Source organism: Pogona vitticeps, chromosome 2, assembly GCF_051106095.1.
Source record: "Pogona vitticeps strain Pit_001003342236 chromosome 2, PviZW2.1, whole genome shotgun sequence".
Taxonomy (NCBI): domain Eukaryota; kingdom Metazoa; phylum Chordata; class Lepidosauria; order Squamata; family Agamidae; genus Pogona; species Pogona vitticeps.
This window is the reverse complement of record NC_135784.1, coordinates 29816383-29842628: the sequence shown is the minus strand read 5'-3', so window position 1 is coordinate 29842628 and position 26246 is coordinate 29816383. Positions and strand designations below refer to the sequence as shown.

Here is a 26246-nt window from a genome sequence, read left to right as displayed (position 1 = left end):
ACAAATAGAAATTTCCCATGACCTCAGAAGGAGGGAATTTTTGACTAGACCACTGTCAGTTTACATTTGGTTGACCATGAAAAAAATAATTCTGTGGAACCAGGGCACAGCCTAGACAGCAGCTGGATTCTCAACATGATTTACTCAAAATTTCTTGTTTGCAGAACTTTGTTCCGGATTGGTGCTTCTCCCCTCCAACCTCCTAGCAATACTCTGCTCCCGTCATTTGACTGTCATGTGTCTCATGAGTACAGAAGATGCTAATCTTCACAGGGTCTGAATCAGTTCCAGAGGAGGAACCTTGGGTGAGAGGCATGCTAAAAGAGATAACTATCATTTCAGTCTTTTATTTGTGACATATTGTGAGAGACAACAAGATGAAACCTTTGGCAACAGCAAGATCTCTTGGATTTAAAACATGGCAAATATTGCTTACCTGCTTTCCTGGTTAATATCTCAAGGGATAAGGTTTGGTAGCTTTTCCAGGAAATTAATGTATCATTGAGGTATGGTTTCACCCCCTATGATTTAAACGACATCAAATTCAATACGTCTCCTAAGGCCGGAAAACAAAACCGAAGCTCTGCATCCTTTCAGCCGCTTATTTACTTGAAAGCAAATGACAGATGGAACAAGTGGTCAGCCATGGAAAAAACAGCAGTGTGTGCGAACAAGGCCCCTGGAAAATAACGAGCATCGTGAGAATAGCAAACTTAATGGCTTGCACTGAAAGCTGCATCAGCTAAAATGTTTGGTTGTAAGGGAGTACTAAACGTACAGGCACTTTGCCTGTACGTTTAATCTGATGATAATAATCAGAGGAGAGGAAGTAGAGGGGGCTTCACTTTTGTCATGACTCTACTTCCTCAATCTTTGCTGCACCCCTCAGAGAAGCAAGAAGTTCTTTCATGTGATATAGTTTCAACACACAGTGCTTTTGTCCCTCTGCAGGGAAAAAAATAACCAAAAAACCCCAGAAGTGCTTGTAAGTCATTTGTAGCAGAAAAAATGTGGACAAAATTAAAATGCTGAGACTGGACACCTCAGATATACCCTGCGTTACTGAGCTGCATGTGTTCTGGGCCAGTGACTTAACAGTTAATCAGATGCTGAGGACATAAAAATGGTGAAGCATCATATTCCATTTTTATTTTTCCTTTCTGTTACTATTGGCAGTACTTCACCTTTCATTGCTGAAACAACCCGTCCCCTCCTTTCCTTGTATTGTTCCCTCTGGAGAAAACAAAATAGAAACCATTAAATAATATCAAAATGCTCCCCTTAATCTCCCTCCCTCTCCTGGTCCAAACGGTTATTTTCTTAGCTGTCTGTACTGCGCAAAAGGTGGCCAAATTTAGTTATATTTACATTTGCCCCCCAATAAGCTCCATTCTAAATGGATTCAATTTGCAATCATACGACTATTTGAGATGCTGTTTACCTTCCCACCCGAGGGACAGCTGGCAGCAGCTGTCCCTGTGTGGTGTTTTGTGTTTGGGTCTCTTCCTCCCACCCTGCCCCAAGAGCATAGAGACAGATCAGTAATAAATAATAAACAGGAAGCATTCTGGTTGGGATGTGCTTCTCCCACCAGCTTTTTCTCCCTCCGGCCCTTCCCCTTTATGACCCTTCAGTATCCCACCAACAAAAGCATTCTTAAAAGGACAGAAGAATGTTTGCATGATGTGACATTATTTCCAGGCTGTACCAGTACGTGATTGTCAAGAAATAGGAATGTTTAAGTTTAAAAAAAAACCCAAAAGCTTTCTTTTCTCTGGTTTAATGAGAGCATCAAAGACTACCACCTAGTGGTGATAGCTCAGAATCATTGCCTAAAGAGACAACAGGTCTGTGAAGTGTTCATAATATAGAGCACTGGTTCTTAACCTTGGGTTACTCAGGAGTTTTGGACTGCAACTCCCAGAATCCTTCACCACCAGCTGTCCTGACTGGGGTTTCTGGGAGTTGCAGTTCAAAACATCCGAGTAACAAAGGTTAAGAACCACTGATATAGAGGAAGAGAGTGAGTGTGTAGTCCTCTGTCTTTGGGGAGGGGCATAAAATTGCAAACTAAACAAAAGAATAACACCCATTGGTTGTTTTTTTTACTCAGTTCTTCCTATCTTTGAGACATAAATACATATGCCAGAAAATATGTGTTTTCCCCTATTCTAATCTGAAAAGAACATACTCAGGCACTCTTGCACCCGCCAAATCTAACCTTCCAGGTGTTCAAGAATTAGTTCTAAAGACGCCTGTGTGGATAGCTGATAGACATGTTCATGGAATTCTGAATAGCATTTGGGTATCACTCAGCTATACATTTAGACAGTTTACACCAAGGCTGTGTACTGTTTTCAGACACATGTGAAAATGGACTAAATCAGGGGCATTTGTGCAAGTTTGGAGTGACTGTGAGACAGAGGAAGGAGCTGCTGGTCACCCCCTCATCTTTCTTTTTCAGTCTGGAATTCATAGAGTTTTCTCCTTGCTTGCTTGCTTGCTTTTTAAAAGGGGCCTTGCACTTCCAAATGATGGAGAAACAGGTTTCCTTTGTGCACATCCCTGGTTTACACCATTTCTCGGCTCTGCCTTAGTGCTGAGAACATCTTTCTGTAAGGCAACCAGCTGGGTGGACCATATGGGTTCACTCCACTTTCGCAAAACATCCAGTTCTAATCTTTCAGACTTCTCTTTTTTTATACAACGTGCATCTCTCAGTCACAGACATATAACACAAGCTTTCAAAAATAGAAACTGAAACTCAAAAATGCTTTCACTAAAAGCCACAGAAGGTGAACAAAGCTGCTTCTGCCTTTCAACCTCGTAGCAATACTCTGCTCTGGACCAGCTGTAAGATGAAATGTTCTACCAAACATCCTTAACTGAAAAGACAAACCTGTTATGGTGAGTTCTGATTTACTAGGGTAGCATCCATTCTACCAAGGAACAAAGGCTGAGATGGACGTTCCGCCTTCTCAAAGCTAGGTTGTATTTCCCTTGGGTCCTCCATTCCAATGAAGCCCATTGAGGAGCTCCCAAAAATGTCATAGCGATCAGATTGGGGGGGGGGGGGAGAGACCTTCCGTTTATCAAAAAAAGAGATAGATAGATAGATAGATAGATAGATAGATAGATAGATAGATAGATAGATAGATAGATAGATAGATAGATAGATAGATAGATAGATAGATAGATAGATAGATAGATAGATAGATCTTTCTGAGTTTCAGGAGCCCAGTGAACAAGCACCAAATTAATGTTCACAGTACCATCACCATGCATAGAATGTATCACTATGTAACACTAACATTATTTCCAGGCTATATCAGTGCATGTTTGTCAAGAAATAGGAATGTTGATTATTTTAAAAAAAATAAGCTTTCTTTTCTCTGGCTGGATGGGAGTACAGCAAGCATCAAAGACTACCACCTAGTGGTGACAGCTCAGAATTGTTTTCCAAGGAGACAACCAGCGCTGTCCGTGAGGTGTTCAAATTACAAAGGAAGAGAGTGTGTGGTTCTCTGTCTTTAGGGGAAGGATGGCATAAAACTACAACCTAAACAAAAGAAATTCATCTGGTTAAATACACATACCAGGAAAAGATGTGTTTTCCCCCCCTATTCTAATCTGAAAAGAACATACATGGGCACTGTTGCACCCACCATATCTACCCTTCCAGGTGTATAATAATTAATTGCTACTCCTGTCCTCTGAAGATGCCGACCACAGAGACTGGCGAAAAGTTAGGAAGAACAACTTCCAGAACATGGCCAAAGAGCCCGAAAAATCCACAGCAACCATTATGTTCAATAATTAGTTCTACAGCAGCCAGACACACTAAGAAGTCTGTGTGAATAACCTGTTTACACATGGATGCCCCTTTCAGATGTTCTCACAGGCATATTTGTGTGTGTGTGTGTGTGTGTGTGTGCGTGCACACGCGCGCGCGCACAGCCTGTGGTGGATGACAGGGAGATCAACAACAGGACCACAGCTGATACACATTTTCATAAAAGTCTGAATAGAATTTGTGTAACACACAGCTGTATGTTTCAAATTTTGGGGGAATCTACCCCGGCAATCCTCACACCAGTCCTGTTGCAATTGTTGCTGTTGTTGATCCTTAATAACATTCTTAGCCCATTCTGCTAAAGGCCTCCAACAATTTATGAATCATTTTAGCAAGGCCTGCCAAGACTTTTGACTAACAATCAACCTGAAGAAAACACAAGTCATGGGCCAGTGTATGGACTCACCTCCCTCTATTACTATCTCCACGCAAGAATTGGAGGTTGTTCATGACTTTGTGTACCTTGACTCAATGGTCTCTGACACTCTCTCCCTAGATGTTGAGCTGGATAATCGCATTGGCAAAGCAGCTACCATGTTCTCTAGACTCACAAAGAGAGTATGTATGACTCAATAAGAAGCTGACGGCATACACCAAGATTCAGGTCTATAGAGCCTGTGTCCTGAGCACACTCCTGTACTGCAGTGAGCCCTGGACTCTTTGTGCCCGGCAGGAGAGGAAGCTGAACACCTTTCATATGTGTTGTCTCTGATGCATTTTTGGTATCACCTAGCAGGACAAAGTTCCAAATAGAGTAGTCCTAGAACGAGCTGGAATTTTTAGCATGTATACACTACTGAAACAGCAATGCCTACGTGTGCTCGGGAATGTTGTGAGAATGGCTGACGGCCGGATTCCAAAGGATCTCCTGTATGGAGAATTAGTGCAGGGAAAGCATCCCAGAGGGGGACCACGGCTGTGATACAAGGATATCTGCAAGCGGGATCTGAAGGCCTTAGGAATGGACCTCAACAGATGGGAAACCCTGACATCTAAGCATTCAGCCTAGAGGCAGGCAGTTGCATCATGGCCTCTCCTGTTTTGAAGAGACACTTGCCCAGCAGGCCGAGGCAAAGAGGCAGTCCCGAAACCAGCAAAACCAAGGAGCTGGACAGGAGACAGACTGTATTTGTCTTCAGTATGGAAGGGATTGTCAGTCTTGAATTGGCCTTCTCAGCCACACTAGATGCCGTTGCAAGACCTCTATTCAGAGCACATAAGCATAGTCTCTCCAGATTGAAGGATGCCTAAAACTTATTGTCCTCATATGTGGACACTGAGGCTAAAAGAAGGAGGGAATGGCAGACACAAGACAAACTAATGGGTTCTTATCTGGGGTGAGATAGGAACCAGGAATTTCCTGTCACAATGCCTGCCAGTTCATAAGAACAGCCAGCTAGTCCTGGTAACTATGCATTAGTTCTAGTAGCCAGAGGACTAGGCAAGCCCATGGTCTCACCCAGTGAATCTCTTGTGTTCTTCTCACTGGATAAGTTGTCCTCCCATACTTTCATCTGTATTGATCTGCAACAGAATTTAAATGTTCCTCCTCATTTCTGATATTCATCCAAGAGGCTCTACCACATCTGATTGGCATATCAGAGCCTGAACCATCCATCTCTGCCAACCAGGGAATATGGTTTTTTACTGGCAATTAAGAAACCTCAGTGAGTTTGAGGGAAAACTCATGGCACCCCAAAAGGGAAAAATTGGCTGAAAAGAAAGGAAAATAATAATTGAAATTATGGAAGAACTAAAACAGTGGGTAACAGAGTGGCGATCACCCTGCTTTGGCTCGTGTAGGTCCTACACTGTAGGAGGTTGTTTGCAGGGATACGTCAATATCTTGCAGGATTTTGGTATCTAACCTGATAGACACCTTGAACATAACACACCAGTCATAGTAGTAATAGAATGAAGAAATGTATGGATAATTGACATTGCAAGTTAAAGGGATGCCAGAGTTCAAAATAAAGAACTGGAAAAACTAACGATCGAATCTGGCAATTGAAACATCTCACTTGAGGATGAAACACACTTCAGTGGTCCCCATAGTCATTGGGGCTTTGGGAGCAATATCAAGAAATTTCACACAGTACTATAAGCAGTTGCAGACCTCAAAAATAGACCATCAGAGCTACAAAAATAGCAATATTAGAAACAGCATACATTGTACCAATATTTAACAGATACTTAGTTTTTTAGTTAAGTCTCATATCCGCTATATAATACCGGTCGATGTTTTTATAATTTTGATTGACCAGACCATTTGTTTCACCCCCCACAGAATTCAACAAGCAAGCAACCCTTTCCTCCCCACCCCTGTCTGCTGTGTAATTCATCATATCTTGATAAGGTGCTGCTGTAGTTGTGGTTGAAGAAAAAAGCAGTTCAAGTGAACGTGTTTGACCATCGGTCCTGTATCAACAACTCTTCAACACATCCCTTGCTGACAGTCTGCCCCTTTGAGCTTCTTCTCTGCAATCTTTGTCGTTCAATGGAGGATGAAGAAGGCTACACCGCCCTGTACCTCCGGTCTAAGAGGGATACTTCTAGACCGGCCACTCCAGCTAGGAAGCAAGGTATCCTTCTAAAGACTTTTATCTTTTCTAGCTTCTCTCCGATCACGCAGCAGGATTTCAGATGACAAATAGCTGCACAATTTGTTGTTGCTGCTGCTTCAGATCCATAGTGATGGTGCAAAGTACCACTGTATGAGGATGGGAAGAAAATGCATAACACTAAATGGAACTTATTTTTAAAATGTGGGGGAGAACAATCGAAATCAAAAGGCACAGAGAAGGCTTAACACCGTGGTGGAGAAAGCAAGAATAAAAACCTGTGTCCTATAAGTGGAAATGGTAATAAGGGGGAGCACTTTTGTCTAGCAATTGTATAAAACAAAATCATTTGCTTTGATCTAGATCTTGTGATACTTGAAGCAGAGCCATTACAATCCGTTGGGTTTCAGTGAGGCCAAATGAAGTTTTAATGGTCTGCTCTACTGTAAAAAGTTTGATTCAACCAATCTCTTTCTTTGCCTTGTTTTTAAAGATAACTCTTGGCAACACAATTCAAGACTGAAAATAGGCAAAATGGCAACCTAAATCGAAAAAGATTGTATCTGAACTAACGGTCCTGATTTTTAAAAATCAAGAGCAAAAATACTCAAACATATATGCAGCTGATCATGTGTAAAAGGAAAACTTCTGCAATCTGTTCTGATAGTTGCGGGTCTGATTTATGTGCAGAAAAATGCTCAGACATAGCTTTGGCTGTGTGTATATATCAGTAAGAAAGGTTATGTTTCAGACCTCAGAAAGGCTGTTGCTTAGGTGAAAGGAACAAGAGATGTTACACAGTCTGTTTCATGAAATATGGCAATTAGTACTGTACGTCTCTACTAACCAAAGAAGTCTTTACTTGTGGGGTCTGCATATTTTACAATTCATCTTTGGTTGTGATAAACTTATTTAATATACATGGCCATTAACATCTGATTCCAGTTGTAAACTGAACAAAATCCTGTTGCTTTGCTAGTAAATTGCACAAGAGTAGGCCTGTAGAATCAATGGGGTTTGATGCCTCAACACCTCCATAAGTTCCATTGATTCAAATGGGCCTACTCTAATTGTGACTTAATGTATGAAAGTAAGTAGGCCCTTTTGAATCAATGCAGTTTACGGAGCAGCTACTCGCCTAAATCCCCATTGATTCGGTGGGCTTACTGTAGTGTGACTGACTACACTGAGCAACAGGATTTGGGCCACTGATAACAAACAGCTTCTTCACCCAGATGATGAGGCAACTGTGAAAAGGATGTTTTTCAAGAGAATTAAAGCCAATCCTAGCCATGGCATTTGCTTCAACATGTAGAGTGAAGGAAACCTTTTATTAGAGATGATTTCTGTGGCAAGTGGGATGGAAGAGAGCTGCCTGACCCCAAGGAGAAAAGCAAAATTCAACTGCTGGTCCAAGCAGCTTCCACAGCATTTTGCCCCCCTTGGACAGCAAAATGTTCTGGGCTTTTCCTGCTTCTGTATCGTCCTCATTTCCACTCTTTCCTGGTCACTGAGCAAGCCTCAAACACTACTGTCCAAATCATTAAACCCTCTAATATTGCTGATCAAATCCCTTCCTTTCACCTCATAACCTTCTGTGATTTACAATTTAAATTATGCAGACTACACATTGCCCCCACTTCTAGCAAGCTAGATACTCATTTTACTGAAGGATGGAAAACTAAGTCAATCCAGCTGGGTTAGTATTTTATTTTTTATTATTGCCACCTGCCTTGATACCTTTTTGGGGGGGAGGGTGCAGAAAAGTGGCCTTTAACTTAAATGCAGAGATAACTGCAGGCCCTACTTACTGAATCCAGCTGAGCCTTTGATATCGTCAGCTTGCTCTTGTAAATGATTGTAAAACGTCTCCTGCATAATTATAACTCAAAATACCTAGGTTTGTGAATTTAATTGAGTTTAAGCAACCCTGAGTCTGCAAAACAAGAGTGGGCAACTTTGACCCTCCAGATATGGTGGCCGTTACCTACGACTTACAGCAATCCTATCACTTGGTGTTCTGCAAAATGTCTTATCTTTAACAGTCCTGTTCATGTCTTGTGAACTCACGGCTATTTTTATTGTGTCAGTCTACCGCTTATTTGGTGTTCCTTTTTTCCTGTTGCCTTCAACTTTTCCAAGCATTATTGTCTTTTGCAGTGAATCTTCTGTTCTCATGATGTGCCAAAAGTACAACAGCTTCTATTTGGTCATTTTTAGGTCTAGAAAAAGTTTAGCTTAATTTGATCTAGAACCCACTTACAGTGGTGCCTCGCTTAATGAGGATAATCCATTCCAGCGAAATCGCTGTAGAGCGAAATCCTTGTTAAGCGAAATAAAAAATCCCATTGAAACGCATTGAAACCCTGTTCTGTGCATTCCAATGGGCTGAAAAACTCACCGTCCAGCGAAGATCCTCCATAGGGGTGGCCATTTTTGGTGCCTGTAAAGCGAGGAATCCGTCCAAAAACACAATGGGGAGCCATTTGACACAGCGGTTAGCCATTTTTAAGCCACCAATCAGCTATTTTAAAAACGTCGTAATGCGAAGAATCGGTTCCCTGCTTCGGAATCGGTTCCCTGATCGTCGCAAAGCGGATTTTGCCTATTAAAACATTGTTTTGTGATCGCAAAACAGTCATTGTATAGTGGTTTCATCATTTAACGAGACAATCATTAAGCGAGGCACCACTGTATTTATCTTTCTGGTGGTCTATGGTGTCTGCAATATTCTTTTCCAACAATCATTTTTCCCCTATCGACTTTTTTCACTGGGCAGCTTTCACCTCTGCACATAGTAACTGGGATTACCATCATGTGGATGGCAAGATATTGTGTGAACTGAAGACCAGCAACATCTGAATTGCCACAGTGCCTGCCATATAGGGACATCAGGAGTCAATAGACAAAGAAGTGATTAACCAGACTCCCTATCCAGCTGTTCTCCAGGTGTGCTAATAATTCCAGTCATACAATGCCATTGTGTTCAATGGCTATACTAGCTCAGGAGAATGGGAGTCATACTCCAACATCAACAAGAGGAAGATGTAAGGCTGATGAGCATAGCAGTGAGCTATGCCCACAGACCAGAAGTCTACTTGGTTTTTTTTTTATTACAGTTTTGTCACCCTATATGAATGTCACTTCTTTATGTCAGAAAGCTGCAAGCAGCGTCCAGTCTTCACACTACACCCACATCCTTTTCCTTCGTGGCCCCAGTAGTGTGAAGGCCATTGCTGGTGATGGTAATCTCTGTTAATACATTCTAACCCCACTGGCCTCCCTTAGATCTTTTCCAGGTACCCAGCCAAAGTATATGATTCATTTGTTCCACTGTAAACATGTGTCAAATCTGCAAACATAATGATCAACACCTCCTTCCACACCAGTTGTTTCCAACTCAGGTGTGCTTCTATGGAAGAAGCTGTTGCTGTTTTAAAGTCCATCCCGTTTTTTGCCAAGAACACTAACAAAAATGCAAAAGCCACTGTAGTGAGCTGGATCCAGACTGTGTCATCTGTGGACAGGAGGACTCATGCACGTCTACCAAATTTCCAGGTGCTACTGTACCTCCCTGTGCTAGAATTTTCCCCATTCAGCTCTCCCTTCTAGTCCTCTAAATAGCGTTTTCACTGGGCTGGAGTGGATGGGAGAGGGTAATGAAATCTGTTTCCTTCCCCCAAAAAATAATGTTTAGGAAGGGTCAGTTCAGGGGTGGGTGGATCACTTGCTTTGCTAGAGCCTGAAAACACAAATAGAAATTGATGAAGGTGGGGAAGTTGTTCAAAAATATTAAACATAAGGGGGGGGAGGCTACCCCTTTCCTCAGGTAATGAATTAAAACAATATGAAATGTTAAAAATTATGATATTAATCTAAAACAAATTGCTTCAAACCCTATATAAGGTGTTTAAAGATTTAAAGTGCAGATTTAAAGAACATTATTGAATATTTTAATGAATTAAATTAAATTAAACTTTAGTTAATTAATCATTATTCACTGAATGCATTGTTAGCTCTGGTGAGCCAACCACCAGGTTAATTTCTTGGTATCTCCAGAAAAAGAAGGGGGGAAATCACTGTCTAAAACCCCACATAGTGGCTGTCAGGGATTCTTCGCTACAGCTTAGCAAGATAGACCAATAGCTTCAACGGTCAAATACCAGCTCCCTATGTATCTGAAGTCCATTTATTAGTTCTTTCCGTAGCCTCAGTTCTTCAATCCTGTGCATGTTTATAAACACCTTTTTCTGTCAGTTTCACCGGTCATTGTGGCAATGCGGCACATAGGTTTCAGAAACTAGTATGGGAAGTAACAATGAAACCATGAACAGCCACAGCGTTTCTCAGCCTGCAGTCAGTTGTGGTGGGAGATGGACTCTTAAGTGATCCTTATGTACATGTGTAATGTTCGTATATCAGCTGTCACTCTTCACAGGTGCTGCCCAGTGTCCTCGTTGGTACCAGATCACCTTATGTGCCACATGCTTTGTGATTGTTCTCCTGGTGGCAGCTGTCGTAGCTTTGGGTGAGTTAGCAGCATTCATTTACAATTAACTGTTGTCTTAATGTATATTATGCTTAATCATCATCATCATCTTAGAACTATAGAGGTGGAAGGGACTATATGGATCATCGAGTAGAGCCCATCTCAAAGAAGCACAGTGGGGAATCGAACTCCCAACTTCTGGCTCCACAGCCAGATGCCTAAACCACTGACCTATCCAGCAATTTTCCCTCTAGTTTCTTTCAGCTAGATTCCCTAAAACACCCCATTCTCCTGCCCAATACGTTGCTTGTCAACAATGCTGCACTGGATGAAAAACATATATATGATTGTGTGTATATACAGTATAAGTAAAAATTGTGCTGTTTAAGGCAGTATGTTACAACTGGAGTAGGCCTATTGAATCAGTTTGTCTTACAGAGGAGTTGACTTACCAAATCCCACTGATTCAGTGGACTTGCTCATGACTTACTGCACAGGTGTGCTTGGTGGGGACATGGCATTCTCTTATGCTTCTCCAAGACTCTGGAACTCCCTCCCACAGGTGGCCAGGCTGGTCCCATTTTTGCTGTCATTCTGCAGGCAGGCAAAGACCTTTCTCTTCAGGAAGGTTTTTCCTTAATGATTGACTCTCTTGGAGACAATAAACAGGACGGTTTATATTCTGTTGCTTTTAAATCTGTTTTTAGTAATGATTTTACCTAATATTTTAATATAATATTTTAATTCTTCTGTATACTTGAACAATTTACTGTTTTTAGCTTTAATTATTTCGTTTTTAATTATGTAAGCCATCTTGGGTCTTTTTTTCCAGAGAAAGGTGGGGTAAAAATATTTTAAATAAATAAATAAGCAACAGATTTCAGCCATAATATGTGTCTGCTCCTCTATTACAGCATCCTATAAATCTGTGTTGAAGTTTGTGCTTGTTTGAACTATAGATAACCATGGCTGCCTCCATTCTTTAGGATGTGCAAAAAATATAGATCATGCTTTGAATGCAAAACTTCCCAGGTAGGTTTGGGTAACTACCCTATCTGAAACTGTAGAAAGCTCCTATTAGTGCAGACAAGGCAGAGGTAACTTCATTAGGTCCAATCAAGATCCCCACCTTACCCCGAATCCACTGCAGGGCCTGGTTGCAGCCAATCTGCCACCGAAAAACAATGACAGAAGTGTGAAAAGTCCAATGTTTTGCTCAAAAATATTGTAATTTAGACTTAAAGCCAATCACGTAGATAGCGTATTCCTTATTTTGAAAAAGATTCATGCTTCCAGGAAGTTACTGAGAGCATTATTTTCTTTTAAAACAAGGCAATGCTCCCCATGATCTGTAAACCATACAATAAAAAAGTGGGTTTGTGTTTTACTTAACACTACAGCTGTGGTCTAGTGGTGATGGCAGCAACACAGGCCTCTACAAGGGATGTGGGCCAGTTGCATGCTGGACTGTTGCCAACCATGGTGTAAAAAGTATTGAGCTAGCTAGTATAAGATAGCTTCCTGTCTTTCTGTTTGTGACACTGGCCAAGACTCTACTGGTGTCCAAATAACATTTGTGTAACTTGCTGTGACTAAATGAGGCTAACTGATGAGGTGCTGCACACACTCAGTTGTGCAGTTGGGCACGTGACCAGGTATGTGTCTGAGATGTGCCCCTGCAGCTTGTCAACTAGCCGCAACGAATTACACAAATGTTAAATGAGTGCCAGTGGAATTCCTGTGACCGTATTCCGCCCTTAAGGTGGCTTGGGCTTTGCGTCTGTCAAGGCAGCTAAACTCATATTCAGTCCCAGCCACTTATGTAAATGAAACCTTTTGCAACAAAACACAAAGTGCAAGAATAAAGCCAGGAGGTTAAAAAAATCTGTAGAAAAAAGGATGAGCAGAAGGTTGAAGCAGACTGTGATAAAAGAGAGGGAATGGCTGAGGTGTGGAGACAGTGGCCAAGAATCTGTTGTGTAGCCATGCCCTGTGTAACTCAAAGCTCAGTAAGCAGTTGCAAAACTTGCACCAAGTCAGAAGGCATTTCCAGCAAGCAGTTGTGCAGGTGCAATTGTGGAAGTAGTTAAGCAACCCAGTATGCAGACTGCCTTGGTAGAGTTTGTTATATGCCGTCAAGTAAGAACCGTCTTATAGCAATAAGCTGGAGCTTTCAAGGTAAGTGCGATATTTAAGGAGTGCTTTTAACCAGTTCCATTTTCCCAGTGAGTTTCCATGGGCAAGTGAGGATTCGAACCCTGGTCTCCAGAGTTGCAGTCTGTCACTCTCTCTGCTACATCGCACGGAGTACTGCCTGGGCTGAACTGCCCACAAATTTCTGTAGAAGGAATTTTACACTGTATCTAGTGCAACACGATTTCAGTCACTGCCTTCCAGAGGGGAAAAAAAACAGAGAACAAGGCTGTTTTCCTACTAAAGCAAAACCAATCTTAAAATTAAAAAAAAAAAATAAAGCTTCTTCTGATGACAAATATTCAGGTCTGATCAGTTGCTCACAGTTCTAAATGCAAAAACCGTCACAAATCTGGAGCAGAATGTATTAGGAGATTGGGTACCACATCTCACTGACTCATCCCAGAATGTTTTCCAGTTGCTTTCCAAGGAAGCTGTCTATATGCCAAGGTCTTCCCTGCCTTGACACACACACACACCCAGGTGTGAAGGGGGAGCAGGTGTTATTGATCTCACTCTCTCAGACTGGTCACTGGAAGTTCCACATGGCACCTCATGGTAATGAACTATCTGAGGATCTGAAAAAATGAATTGTTGCTCTACATAAAGATGGCCTGGGCCCTAGGCTATATGAAGATTGCCAAAACCCTGAAACTGAGCTGCAGTACGATGGCCAAGACCATACAGCAGTTTAACAGGGCAGGTTCCACTCAGAACAGGCCTTGCCATGGTTCGACCCAAGAAGTTGAGTGCCCATGCTCAGAGTCATATCCAGAAATTGGCTTTGGGAAATAGACATATAAGTGCTGCCAGCATTGCTGCAAAGGTTGAAGGGGTGGGGTGGGGGGTCAGCCTGTCAGTGCTCAGACCATACGCCGCACACTGCAGCAAATTGGTCTCCAGGGCTGTCATCTCAGAAGGATGCCTCTTCTAAAGATGATGCACAAGAAAGCCCAAATATTGTTTGCTGCAGACAAGCAGACTAAGGACATGGATTTCTGGAACCATGTCCTGTGGTCTAATTAGACCAAGATAAATTTATTTGGTTCGGATGGTGTCAAGTGTGTGTGGTGGCAACCAGGTGAGGAGTACAAAGACAAGTGTGTCGTGCCTACAGTCAAACATGGTGGTGGGAGTGTCATGGTCTGGGGCTGCATGACTGCTGCAGGCACTGGGCAGCTACAGTTCATAGCGGGAACCCTGAATGCCAACATCCACTGTGACATACTGAAGCAGAATATGATCCTCTCCCTTTGGAGACTGGGCCACAGGGCAGTATTCCAACATGATAACGACCCCAAACACACCTCCAACATGACCACTGTCTTGCTAAAGAAGCTGAGGGTAAAGGTGATGGACTAGCCAAGCATGTCTCCAGACCTAAACCCTATTGAGTATCTGTGGGGCATTCTGAAATGGAAGGTGGAGGTCCACAAGGTCTCTAACATCCCCCAGCTCTGTGGTGTCGTCATGGGGGAGTGTAAGAGGACTCCAGTGGCAACTTGTGAAGCTCTGGTGAACTCTGTGCCCAAGAGGGTTAAAGCAGTGCTGGAAAATAATGGTGGCCACACAAAGTATTGACAAGTTGTACCCAATTTGGACACCTGAGACTTGTGACACTAACGGGTCTCATGACACCAGGGAGCAAAAACCGCTACTTGGGCCCAATTTGGACATTGTCACTTAGGGGTGTGCTCACTTTTGTTGCTAGTGGTTTAGCCATTAATGACTGTGTGTTGCGTTATTTTGAGGGGACACCACATTTACACTGTTATACAAGCTGTATACCCGCTGCTTTACATTGTAGCCAAGTTGTCACATGAAAAAAAATACTAAAATGTTTATGAAATGGGAGGGGGTGTACTCACTTCTGTGATATACTTTACATCTCTGTTCTGAGTTGACAGGTGCATCAGGCAAAAACAAAATGAAAAAGAGACAAAATCGTGAATTTTAATGTACATTTTAATGGACCTTCTTAGACCACTTTGTCAGATATATGAGATGGAAAATAGGGATTAACAGAGTAAAACATTAATGCTAGTCTCTCCATAGTCATAGTTGTCTGGCTGCATTTCACACATGCCATAATTTAGGGCCTCTGTTTGGTTATATATATTTGGAAGTTTTGCAGATGGAGGCTGAGAAAAGGAGAATTGGAGCTGAAGTTGGCACATGCGCTGTGAAATGCCACTCTCTTCTAAGAAGCAAACTCTGCCATCAAAGCCAGGGCAGCTCCTCAGGTAAAATTATTTGTGGTTTTGTTATTTACAAAACAAAATTAGCAAAAAGAGAGAGAGAGAGAGAGAAACAGTCAATGTATGCCACAGCTCCACGTATATTGGGTCTCAAGGCATCAGATGGTGACGATTAATGGCTTCTTTTCAAACTGGGTAGAAGTAACAAGTGGGGATACCTCAGGGCTCAGTCCTGGGCCCTGTGCTCTTCAACATTTTTATTAACAACCTGGATCAGGGGGTGCAGGGAAAACAAGGAGGATCAGGGAATGGGATACCAAGCTCTATGAGGAAAGAAAGCTCCCCCAAATAAAGGAGCTCAAGTAGTGTATTCAGCATTACTCCAATTACTTTCTTCTGTTCAAACACCCACTCTTTATTCTTCCTGTGTACCATCCCATCGGAGCCACTAGATGGCACCATTATATCTATGTGTGGATGAGTAATGAGACCATAAATTAGACCATGAGTAATGACACCATTTGTATGAGAACAAATCACATACAGTCATGGCCAAAAATATTGGCACCCTGGCAATTCTGTCAGAAAATGCAGCCCTTCTCTCAGAAAATGGTTGCAGTTGCAAATGTTTTGGTACTCACATGTTCATTTCTTTGGTTTGTGTTGGAACAACACACACACACACACAAAACCAGAGAAGTCAAATCTGATACAATTCCACACAGAAACCCAAAAATGCACTGGCCAAAATTATTGGCACCCTTAACTTAATATTTGGTCGCACCCCCTTTGGAAAAAATAATTGAAATAAATCACTTCCTGTAACTATGAATGAGTTTCTTACATCTTTCTACTGGAATTTTGGACCACTCTTTTGCAAACTGCTCCGGGGCCTTCAGATTTGAAGGATGCCTTCTCCCAACTGCTGTTCTGAGATCTCTCCACAGGTGTTCTATGAGATTCAGATCTGGACTCATTGCTGGCCATTTCAGAACTCTCCAGCACTTTGTAACCATTTCTGAGTGCTTTTTGGTCATTCACTGAGAATGAATTAACACAGCTAGGGGTCCTTCTCTTCTTCCACAAGCAGAAGCGTCTTGCAAGGAAAGCAGATTGTCTGAAAGCATCCAGTGCTTTGGACAAACTACAGGAAAAACGTAGCTTGCTGAAAACCTTGGCTATTGTGAAATGTTTTGTTCAAAAGATACCCCAAGACTAGCCTGTAGCTACACAGGGTTCCCATATTTGCTGACACAGAAACATATTCTTACACAAAATGGGGGGCTTAATCAAAAAAATACTAATGGCTGCTTGATTCTCCCTTACCAGGGAATTCTACTTGTAAACTCTGCCCTACACACTGGCATCTCTACAGGGACCAGTGCTACTGGTCATCGACGGATGTTAAATCCTGGAATGAAAGCAAAGATGATTGTGCAGGAAGGAATTCTCACCTGCTGGTGATCCGAAGGAAGGAAGAGATGGTAAATAACGCCATAACAGCATTCTTCTTACTATTTGTGATTATGCATGCCTGTGAGGAAGTCAGCCCCACTAATTTTAATAAACTAGCTTCTAAGTAAATATACACTGGGTTTTCAAAACATGGAGAACAAAGAACAAGATCTTGGTGACTGCATGAAATGCTCTTCATGTCCGTGGTTTTGAGGTATGGCCAATGGGAGCCATGCTTGAGAATTCCTGTAGTGTTGAGGTGAGCAAGATCTCAGTCACCTGCTAAAGACCCCCTATAACAATGGCATAATTGTTAGGGTTTTAGCTACAGTAGAAATACGCAGAGTTATTGAAGACACTTTACCAGTCCTTCTTTGTTGCAAGACAGTTGTATTTACACGTGTTTACAGTTATATACGGGCAGGTATCTTAACAGCACGGCAGGAACTCTTTATACAAACTGGCAGCATGCGTGGCAGCAAGTGATAGTGGAGGAAGAGAAAGAAGCAAACACACAGTCCACTTATATACATATACATGGCATATTTTGTCCAATCAGAAAACAGATGACTTCATGCTTTGCACCTGGTCTTCTCCTGGTTTCAAGTCATTACATCATGTCCAGAGTGATTCAGCACTCTCACATCTGTGCACAATGGCAGCTCGTTAATGAAACACATATACAGGTTCAGGCTTATAAAATTTCTATACTCTGACAATAATGCCATGGGCACACATTTCATCTGCAAATTGCTGCAAGTTAAAAATAGAGCCAGTGTAGTGTAGTGGATAGAGTGACCAACTAAGAAACCGGGGTTCAAAACCCTACTTAGCCATGAAAATTCACTAAGGATTGGCACTAAAACAAAGAAGCAGAAGCAGAAGATGTTCTTAGACTAAAACTAAAGAGGAGGAAGAAGAAACCTGAAATGTTGTGGCACATTTGAAACAAAACCCTTTTTTAAATTAGTAACAGTGGTACTGGTAATATAAGAATTTAGAAGTACCTAAGGGTACTTAGGGGCGTGGTGGCGCTGCGGGCAAAACCGCAGAAGCCTGTGCTGCAGGGTCAGAAGACCAAGCAGCCGTAAGATCGAATCCACATGACGGAGTGAGCTCCCGTCGCTTGTCCCAGCTCATGCCAAGCTAGCAGTTTGAAAGCATGCAAAATGCAAGTAGATCAATAGGGACCACCTCGGTAGGAAGGTAACAGCGTTCCGTGTCTAAGTCGCACTGGCCATGTGACCATGGAAGATTGTCTTCGGACAAAACGCTGGCTCTATGGCTTTGAAACGGGGATGAGCACCGCTCCCTAGAGTCGAACACGACTGGACAAAAATTGTCAAGGGAAACCTTTACCTTTACCTAAGTCAGGGATAAGTATAGAGGTTTTGCATGTTAGATTCTGTTCCTAGTCACCCTAAATGGGTGTACTGGCTTCTTGTGTATTTCATGTGATGTCAAGTCCAACCTTTGGCAACCCTATCAAGGTCTCCACGGTATAGGGGATAATTAATGAGTGGTTTCATGAACTAATATTTACTCTGTTTCTGACATAGGAGTTCTTAAAGCAGATTATAGAAGCTACACGTACCTACTGGGCCGGACTCTTTGTGTCATTGCAAGAGAAGAGATGGGTGTGGATGACAGAATATCAGTTTGACCAGACTCTGTAAGTTTCTTTCCCACAAGGTATCTCCATATTTGGTCTGAGCAGATGAGCTTGGAATTTATGAACGGTCAAAGCTCAAGGAGAAACAGAGACCGTTTTTCACTACAGTGGGTTGATAAGCCTGTTTGTCCTCCATTTTCCTCTAGGTTCCAAGAACCAAACCAGTCTGGAGAAGAGTACTGTGGAGCAATAAAGAACAACAGGATTATATCCGATGTTTGCAGTGCAGTATTTAGGTGGGTTTGCCAGAAAGACCCCATCTTGATATAACATCTCAAACTGCTGCACAATATAATTATGGTATCTGTTTTCATCGTTTGCTAGAAACAAAATAAAAACATCTGACTACAACACATTGGCAAGATCTGTTTGTAAAGTTGAGGACATGGAGCAAAAGAGGGCTTCTTTGTCTCCTCAGATTTGAGATGAAGTATTGATGGAAAGTGGACCAAGGATGCAGTGGGAAAAATGCAAACGTTCCATTGGACTAAAACTGAACCTGGTACCTCGGTGTGATGCTCCTGGCCTTCTAAAGGATTGCAGGGCACTTGATCAGAGAGTTATCTTGAGCTAGGCTGTAACAGTCCTCAGGAAAACACTCTCATGGCGCTTAGAAAAACACATTACAAAGTCTCTCAAATCGTCTTCACGCAGAACCTCTCTGACTCCATTTTACATTTCTCTGACTACATATCCCATCATAATGACACACTGTATGCTTGCTTCTCCCTTACTCTTCCATTTCTTTGCTTTGCTTTCCTTTGTTTTGAAAACTGGTTGTTGTAGTGCTAGGACAGATGGCTGACCAAAAGGGGGAAAAAAGAGTGTGGAGTGGGCAGAGAGATAGAAGGATGTTTTAAGGTAGCTCTTCCTTAACTGGAAACAGACCAGGAGCCAGTGGGCCTGCTGGAACAGGGGAGTTACAGTATATGATCCCTGTAACCAGTCCCAGTTAACAATCTGGCAGCAGCATTTTTGACCCACGGAACACTTTCCAAAGACAATAACCAGTACTGTATAGCATGTTACATTAATCCAACAAGAAAGTACAGTGGTGCCTCAACTTATGAACTTAATTGGTTCCAGAACTCCGGTCGTAACTCAAAATGGTCGTAAGTCAAAGCACCATTTTCCATAGGAATGTATTGAAATACAATTAATCCGTTCAGGCTAAAGAAAATAATCACAAAAAAAACCAACCCAAAACCACTGCAGAAACACGATTAATCCGTTCTAGCCAAAGGGGGGAGGGAGAAAAGTAAACAAACCATGCAAGACCCTTCGGAAATGCAAAATAAATAAATAAAAGCAAAGCAGAAAGCAAGCAAACCGTGCAAAGCCCTTCGGAAATGCAAAAATAGCAAAGCAGAAAGCAAACAAACTGTACAAGACCCTTCAGAAATGCAGAAAAAGCAAAGCAGAAAGCAAACAAACCGTGCAAGACCCATCGGAAATGGGTAAAAAATCCAAAAAACCAACCAACCCTGCAAGACCCATCGGAAATGCAAAAAAAGCAAAGCAAAAAGCAAACCAACCCTGCAAGACCCATCGAAAATGGGGGAAAAAACTCAAAAAGCAAACAAACCCTGAAAGACCCATCGGAAATGAGGGGAAAAAACAACAAAAAACAAACCCTGCAAGATCCATCACAGCATAGAAACATAATCCCATCACCCAGCCCAAAACCACACTGCAAAATCCACCCAGAACAGTTTTTGAAAAGTAGAAAGCAGCACCTTACCAGGAAGTCCAAAGCTACAAAGAAGCAGCCTCTTCGCCACCAACAGTTAGCAATTTGAATTCCCCGCCTTTTCTCTCTGTCTTTTTCTGGTTGTAACTGGAAGCTCCAGTCATAAGTAGAAGCAAATTTTTGCGGCCGGAGCTGGTCGTAACTCGAAATGGTCGTATGTCAGGACATATGTCGTATGTCATAAATTGAGGCACCACTGTAACTAAGGCATGTGTCATTTTGGCCTCTCCAGGAATGGGCACAACACATGTAGTTCTGGGTCTTGACCACTGTCGAAACCCGGGCATCGAGACTCAGAGATGAATCCAGGAAACCCCTAGTTGCACACCCCTGTTTTCAAAGGGAGCGCAACCCCATCCAGCACAGGTTGGCATTTCTCTTCCTTGATCTACCTTTTGACTGGCAAAGGCGCACCTCTGTCTTGTCTGGATTAAGTTTCAGTTTATTCAACCTCATCCAGTTCATTATTGACACCAGACCCTGAAACAGCTTTTTAAGCAGAATGTAGGTGGTTCTGAACAGTTTCAAGGCAGCTCAAACCACCCACCCACCCCAATGTTTCCACAAAGAGGAAGGGAAAGATGCGTAGGGGGCAATGTCAGATCACCATTCATCCCCCACTATCACTTGTTCCCTATTGAGGTTCATCTGGGTTCCAGCATGTTGGGACTGCAGAATTTTTCAGCTTCTTCCCACCACTACCACGCAAGAGCAATTGTGAAGGGACTGGCAAAAGAGGGGTTAATCCATTCCAGTTGCCTTCTGAACCTTAGGCCTCTTGCCCTGTGCTGGAGAGGAGTGGAAGGCAGAGGAAAAGAGTGAGCTGAAGATTTAGGGTAACTTGGGTTCTGATTGGTGGGATTGCATTGAAAGATTGAGAAAGTTGGATGATGGGCATAAAATAGCTCAGGTAATGGGAAATAGAAGGGGAAGACATGGAGGCAGTGACAGATTTTATTTTCCTGGGCTACATGATCACTGCAAATGGAGACAGCAGCCCCGAAATTAAAAGACGCCTGCTTCTTGGGAGGAAAGCGATGGCAAATCTTGACAGCATCTTGAAAAGCAGAGACATCACCTTGCCAACAAAAGTCCAAATAGTCAAAGCTATGGTTTTTCCTGTTGTGATGTATGGAAGTCAGAGCTGGACCATAAAGAAGGCTGACCGCCGAAGAATTGATGCCTTTGAATTGTGGTGCTGGAGGAGGCTCTTGAGAATCCCCTGGACTGCAAGGAGAACAAACCTATCAGTTCTAAAGGAAATCAACCCTGAGTGTTCACTGGAAGGACAGATCCTGAAGCTGAGGCTCCAGTACTTTGGCCATCTCATGAGAAGAAAAGAGCCCTTGGAAAAAACCTTGATGTTAGGAAGGTGTGATGGCAAGAGGAGAAGGGGACGACCGAGGATGAGATGGCTGGACAGTGTCTGTGAAGCAACCAACATGAATTTGACACAACTCCGGGAGGCAGTAGAAGATAGGAGGGCCTGGCGTGCTCTGGTCCATGGGGTCACGAAGAGTCGGACATGACTAAACGACTAAACACACACAACGGCGTAGTTCAACTGAGTCTCAGGAGAAGCATTGTAAGTATTCATGTAGCTATCTTAGCTAGTAGGGACTATTACAGAACTGCCTAGCATCTCAAAATTTGGATATGGATTTGCTTCACATGTCTTTGATTTTTCTCAAAGCTATGATTGTGTTTTTGAACTTTTGTTTTCTTTTGTAACACCGTTCATAAAACAATGTTTTCCATCTACTTGGTTATTCTGAGACAGGTGGTACTAAAAAAGGTGCCTTACCTCAGGAGCCTAAATATTTTGGCATTCCTTTCTTGCAAGGTTGGTGTGGAAATTCAAACAAGCAACCTTGAGGTATTTGGTAACTCCCTGGAGCACTGAAGAGTGAGGGGGAATCACAGTGTTGAGAGAGAACCAGACAGGAAGATTTTCCCCAACCAGCAGCACACTTGAACCTCCTGGAAATCACCCAGACCAGAAAAGTCAGGGTAGTGTGGCTCAATGGTTTGTGTAGACCTCTCTCTGTCCTGGCAAAAATCTTGACACCAAACTATGGTTAATAACTTTGCTCTATCACAAGGATAACCGGCCCTATCAATTGGTACCAGCAGCTCATTTGGCTAATAACATGTATTACTATTTGTTTTTATTATTTTAATAAGTTCGGAAGCTGCCTTGAGTACTACCTTTTAGTAGAAACACAGGGTATAAATGTAATAATTAAAATGTTTTATACCATGTTGTCTCATGATGTAAGAACCAGAACAGGTAGTTGTCAAGGATCATGACCTAGTCTAGATATCTGTGGAAAGCCCCCAAATTGCTCCCTACCTAAAAGGCATCACCTTTTGTCTTGTTTTGGGGACCACATGGCCTTTTCCCAGTTTTTATTACCCAGAATATTGGACATTCTGATTGGGACTAACCCACCCTGTGCCCTTTAAGAGACATGTTGATTCACTCCATCTGGAGTCCAAGCAAAGGGGAAAACCAGCCTACAAATGAAACCAAGAAATACAAATTAATTATCTATCCACTTCCAGTCCTTCATTTAAAAAATAATAATAAACCCACAGCAAATGGGGGGGGGAGCAAGCTGCTATGCCTCGTTGGGCCTTAAGAGCCATCAATTTCAGAGGTGTTGCAAATCTTAATATGGCAGGAAGAATTCTAGACGGCAGTAATTGATGTTTGCATCACTGTACCAAAAAGGTACTCAGTATACTGATATTGATTTTCTCCTTGTCAAGACTAATCCCAGAAAATCATAGAATAGTGAAGTTGGAAGGGGTCTATAAGGCCATCAAGTGCAACCCCCTGCTCAGGGCAGGAATACAAAGGATATTTGCCAGGTGATTATCTAAGTTTCTCTTGAATGCCTCCAGTGTTAGAGTACTCTGCATCTCCCGAGGTAATTGGTTCCATTGTTGTACTGCTCTAACAGTTATGTTTTTTCCTGATATTCAACCAAAATCTGACTTCATGTAACTTGAGCCCATTGTTGTGTGCCTTCCACTTTGGGATGATACAGAACATTTTGACGATGAATGGAATAAGAAGAATCCATTGGCTGAAATCAGTAGTAATTCACAATCAGAGTAGGCCCATTGAATGAGTTGGAATACAGCAAGTCAACTCCTCTGTTAGTTCCATTAGATTTAGCCACTGTGGCATTGCCAGGGATGAGGACCCTGAGGACTCGCTGTCAAGTCAGACTTAAGTTGCATCGGCAACTCAGACTTGCTCTGATTTTTTTCCAATGATTCAACACAGAACTCGAAACCTACCCACCTCTCCTTTGTCATCTGGGGGGAAATAGAGACTCACTTGGGACTTGGGGTTCAGGACTGGAACTCAAACTGGGGACATGGTGCCAAAGGCTCAGAATTGGATTTGGGGCTCAGATTCAAACACTCGCCAACATCCCTAGGCATGGCACCACCTGGGTGGGGTGGGGTCAACAGTTGCTCTCAACTGTGCTGTGCAGTTCCTTCCTCATTTCAAAAATACCTCCGTTTCAGAGTACTAAATCTCTTTTGGCCATTTGTTCAAAGACAGTTACATGTCTAGTCCTGTGGTGTTTTTTTTTTTCATCTCTCTGTCACCAGTCAGGAATATCTGGGATTAAACTGCAAAGCCTCACCCCATGGAATGTATTGTCTCATAAACAGCTTAATGGCTGGCTTTGCATTTCATAATCCAAGTGTTGGGACTGGGAGAGAAGGGTGGTTTTCAGCTCTGCACCGTTGCTCTCTCCAGAGTTGGCAATCAGATGATGAATGGTCTGATACACGGGTAGGAAGAAACGCATCACTTAACACATCACTTTTGCAACTTTCTGCAGTAACAAGATGCAACAAAAGTTGTTTCTTTTGCTTGCAATAACTTTTAATATTCTTAGTATATTATAGTAGATAGTATATTTCTTATTCAATGGAATGATAAATCTCTTCTGTTAAAAAAAAGAGATCAGAATGCAAGAACACCTGTCTATTGAAAGGCTTCGAAGAAATTTTGGCTTGTTTCACAAACAGCATGATGGATTGATTCCTCTTGGGAAAAGGGCGGAGGATTTCTTCCAGCTTGGATTTTTGCATAATGAAAAAAAGACACATACGTGATTGCTGTGGCAACAAGGTTCCGGCAGAGCTGGAAGACAATGGAACAGTGTGGACAGGATACAAAGTTGGATATTTTCAATGGCTAGAGTGTGCCGTGATGAGATGCTACAGGTCACATTGTATGTTACAGGAAAAAGAGAATTATTTGCTTTTTGGGAATGAAGAAAAGTGGTGCCATGCACTTTCTCTCCCAACTTGCCATTTATCAACACAGAACTGCATTTTAGATTGAAGATAAAGAAGCCTATCAAAATGCAATAGAATTAGGGGTGTCAAAATGTATTGCTGTATGGGAAGAAGAGAAGCAGAGTTAACCTCATTTACACTCTCATGCTTTTTTGGTGACCTTTTCTCCTGCAATTTTTACTTTTGCAGATTTTGATTGCTGTGTGGCCTTTGGGCTTTAATTTGCCTTGATTTCAAGTGAAGCTTCAGTTTTCACAATGGGTTACGTTATAGCTTCTGTACACATCCTTTACTGTCTTATTGGTTAGGGGCAAGTTCAGTGTTTTACAAAGGGTTAGCTCTGGCAAATTTTGCATAATTACAATTTCATTTTATACATTAATCCAGATTATTCTGCTTTACTGTTGTGATTTCCACGTTGCATTGTATTCAATGCAATGAGGAAATGACAATTCCTCATTGCATTGCATTAACTGATTTTCTTCTCGTTTCTTTTATATTGTTTCTTCATTTTAAAGATCCTATTCCTTGTTTATCTGCTATGATTTAAATAAATCTTCAACTTAATTTCACCTGTGGATAGCCTCACATCATTTATTTGAGGCAAATAAAAGACCTCATTTTCAAGGAGCAAGTTGTGCACAGGAGCAAATTGAAAGAAACCAGAATAAAAATACACCACCACCTGGAAATGGTGTAAAAGAATCCCAGAGGGCAAGGGTGGTTTTTTTTTCATTCTTTGATTCTGTTTACACTAGTGTGCATCATGTTCCCACTAGGGTACAGTACGGGTATCATCAGTGAAAGGGAAGTTCAACAAATGTTCACTGTTGAGCGTCCTAGGACTCAGAAGCCTTTGGTTTCATATCTCTGCTTACTAATGGAAACCCTTGGGGTGGAAGGACTGCCAACAGTAAAGCACTCCTTGAACACCTTCCCTATCTTGAAAACTGTGGAAACATCTGCTTAAAGGTTGTAGCTGCATTCTGTTCCAGTGACATGCACACACTCCTGGCAGGAAGTGGCAGCTGCCAGCAGGCGGGGTAAACCCTTATTCTGCCCTTTTACTTAGAGGTAGAGCATAAGATCTAAGAGTTATTTCAGCCAAACCTAGTGGCGATTAGGCAACTAGTATCCTGAATTCTGACAACATACTATGTAACTCATGCTAAGTCAATAAAAAGAGCTCTCAGAGCGTTGCCTTGAGGCTCCTGCCTCGGGACATCCCTGTCAACTCCTTTGTTCCCAGGCAATTAGCCTTCCTCTGTTCCGTGATCACCTACAGAAATCCCTATTAAAGTTAGCATAATTTGGCAGTGACATGAAGGCACCTGACAGCACAATGCACCCTTGCTTTGTACTTTATAAATTCCTTCACTCCCTCTAACACACACACATTTGTGTACTCGTGGAACAATCTCCCTCCTGAGATCCGCGCGGCCCCCACTTTGGGTAATTTTAAAAGTCAATTAAAAACATGGCTATATATTCAGGCCTTCCCTCCAGTTAATATCTGACTTTTCTGTTTATTCTCTCCTTATGTATTTTCTATTCTATTGTTGTATTCTGTTTATTATAATATGATTTATGTAATTTTTTGTTTTTTGTATTATTTCACTGTTTTTACTATATTGGAAGCCGCCTAGAGTGGTCTTTTAGACCAGATGGGTGGGGTATAAATAAATAAATAAATAAATAAATAAATAAATAAATAAATAAATAAATAAATAAATAAATAAATAAATA

The 26246-nt window shown here is 42.0% G+C and overlaps 1 protein-coding gene across 1 annotated transcript; it reads left to right on the top strand.

The window, feature by feature from the left end:
• Positions 1 to 3405: 3405 nt before the first annotated feature.
• LOC110090482 (killer cell lectin-like receptor subfamily F member 2) lies at positions 3406 to 26246 on the top strand. Its single transcript, XM_078388704.1, has 6 exons — positions 3406 to 6435; positions 10853 to 10942; positions 15223 to 15339; positions 16624 to 16778; positions 18309 to 18421; positions 18568 to 26246. The coding sequence occupies exons 1-6, from the start codon at positions 6351 to 6353 to the stop codon at positions 18689 to 18691; spliced, it is 684 nt and encodes a 227-aa protein (XP_078244830.1). The 5' UTR covers positions 3406 to 6350; the 3' UTR covers positions 18692 to 26246.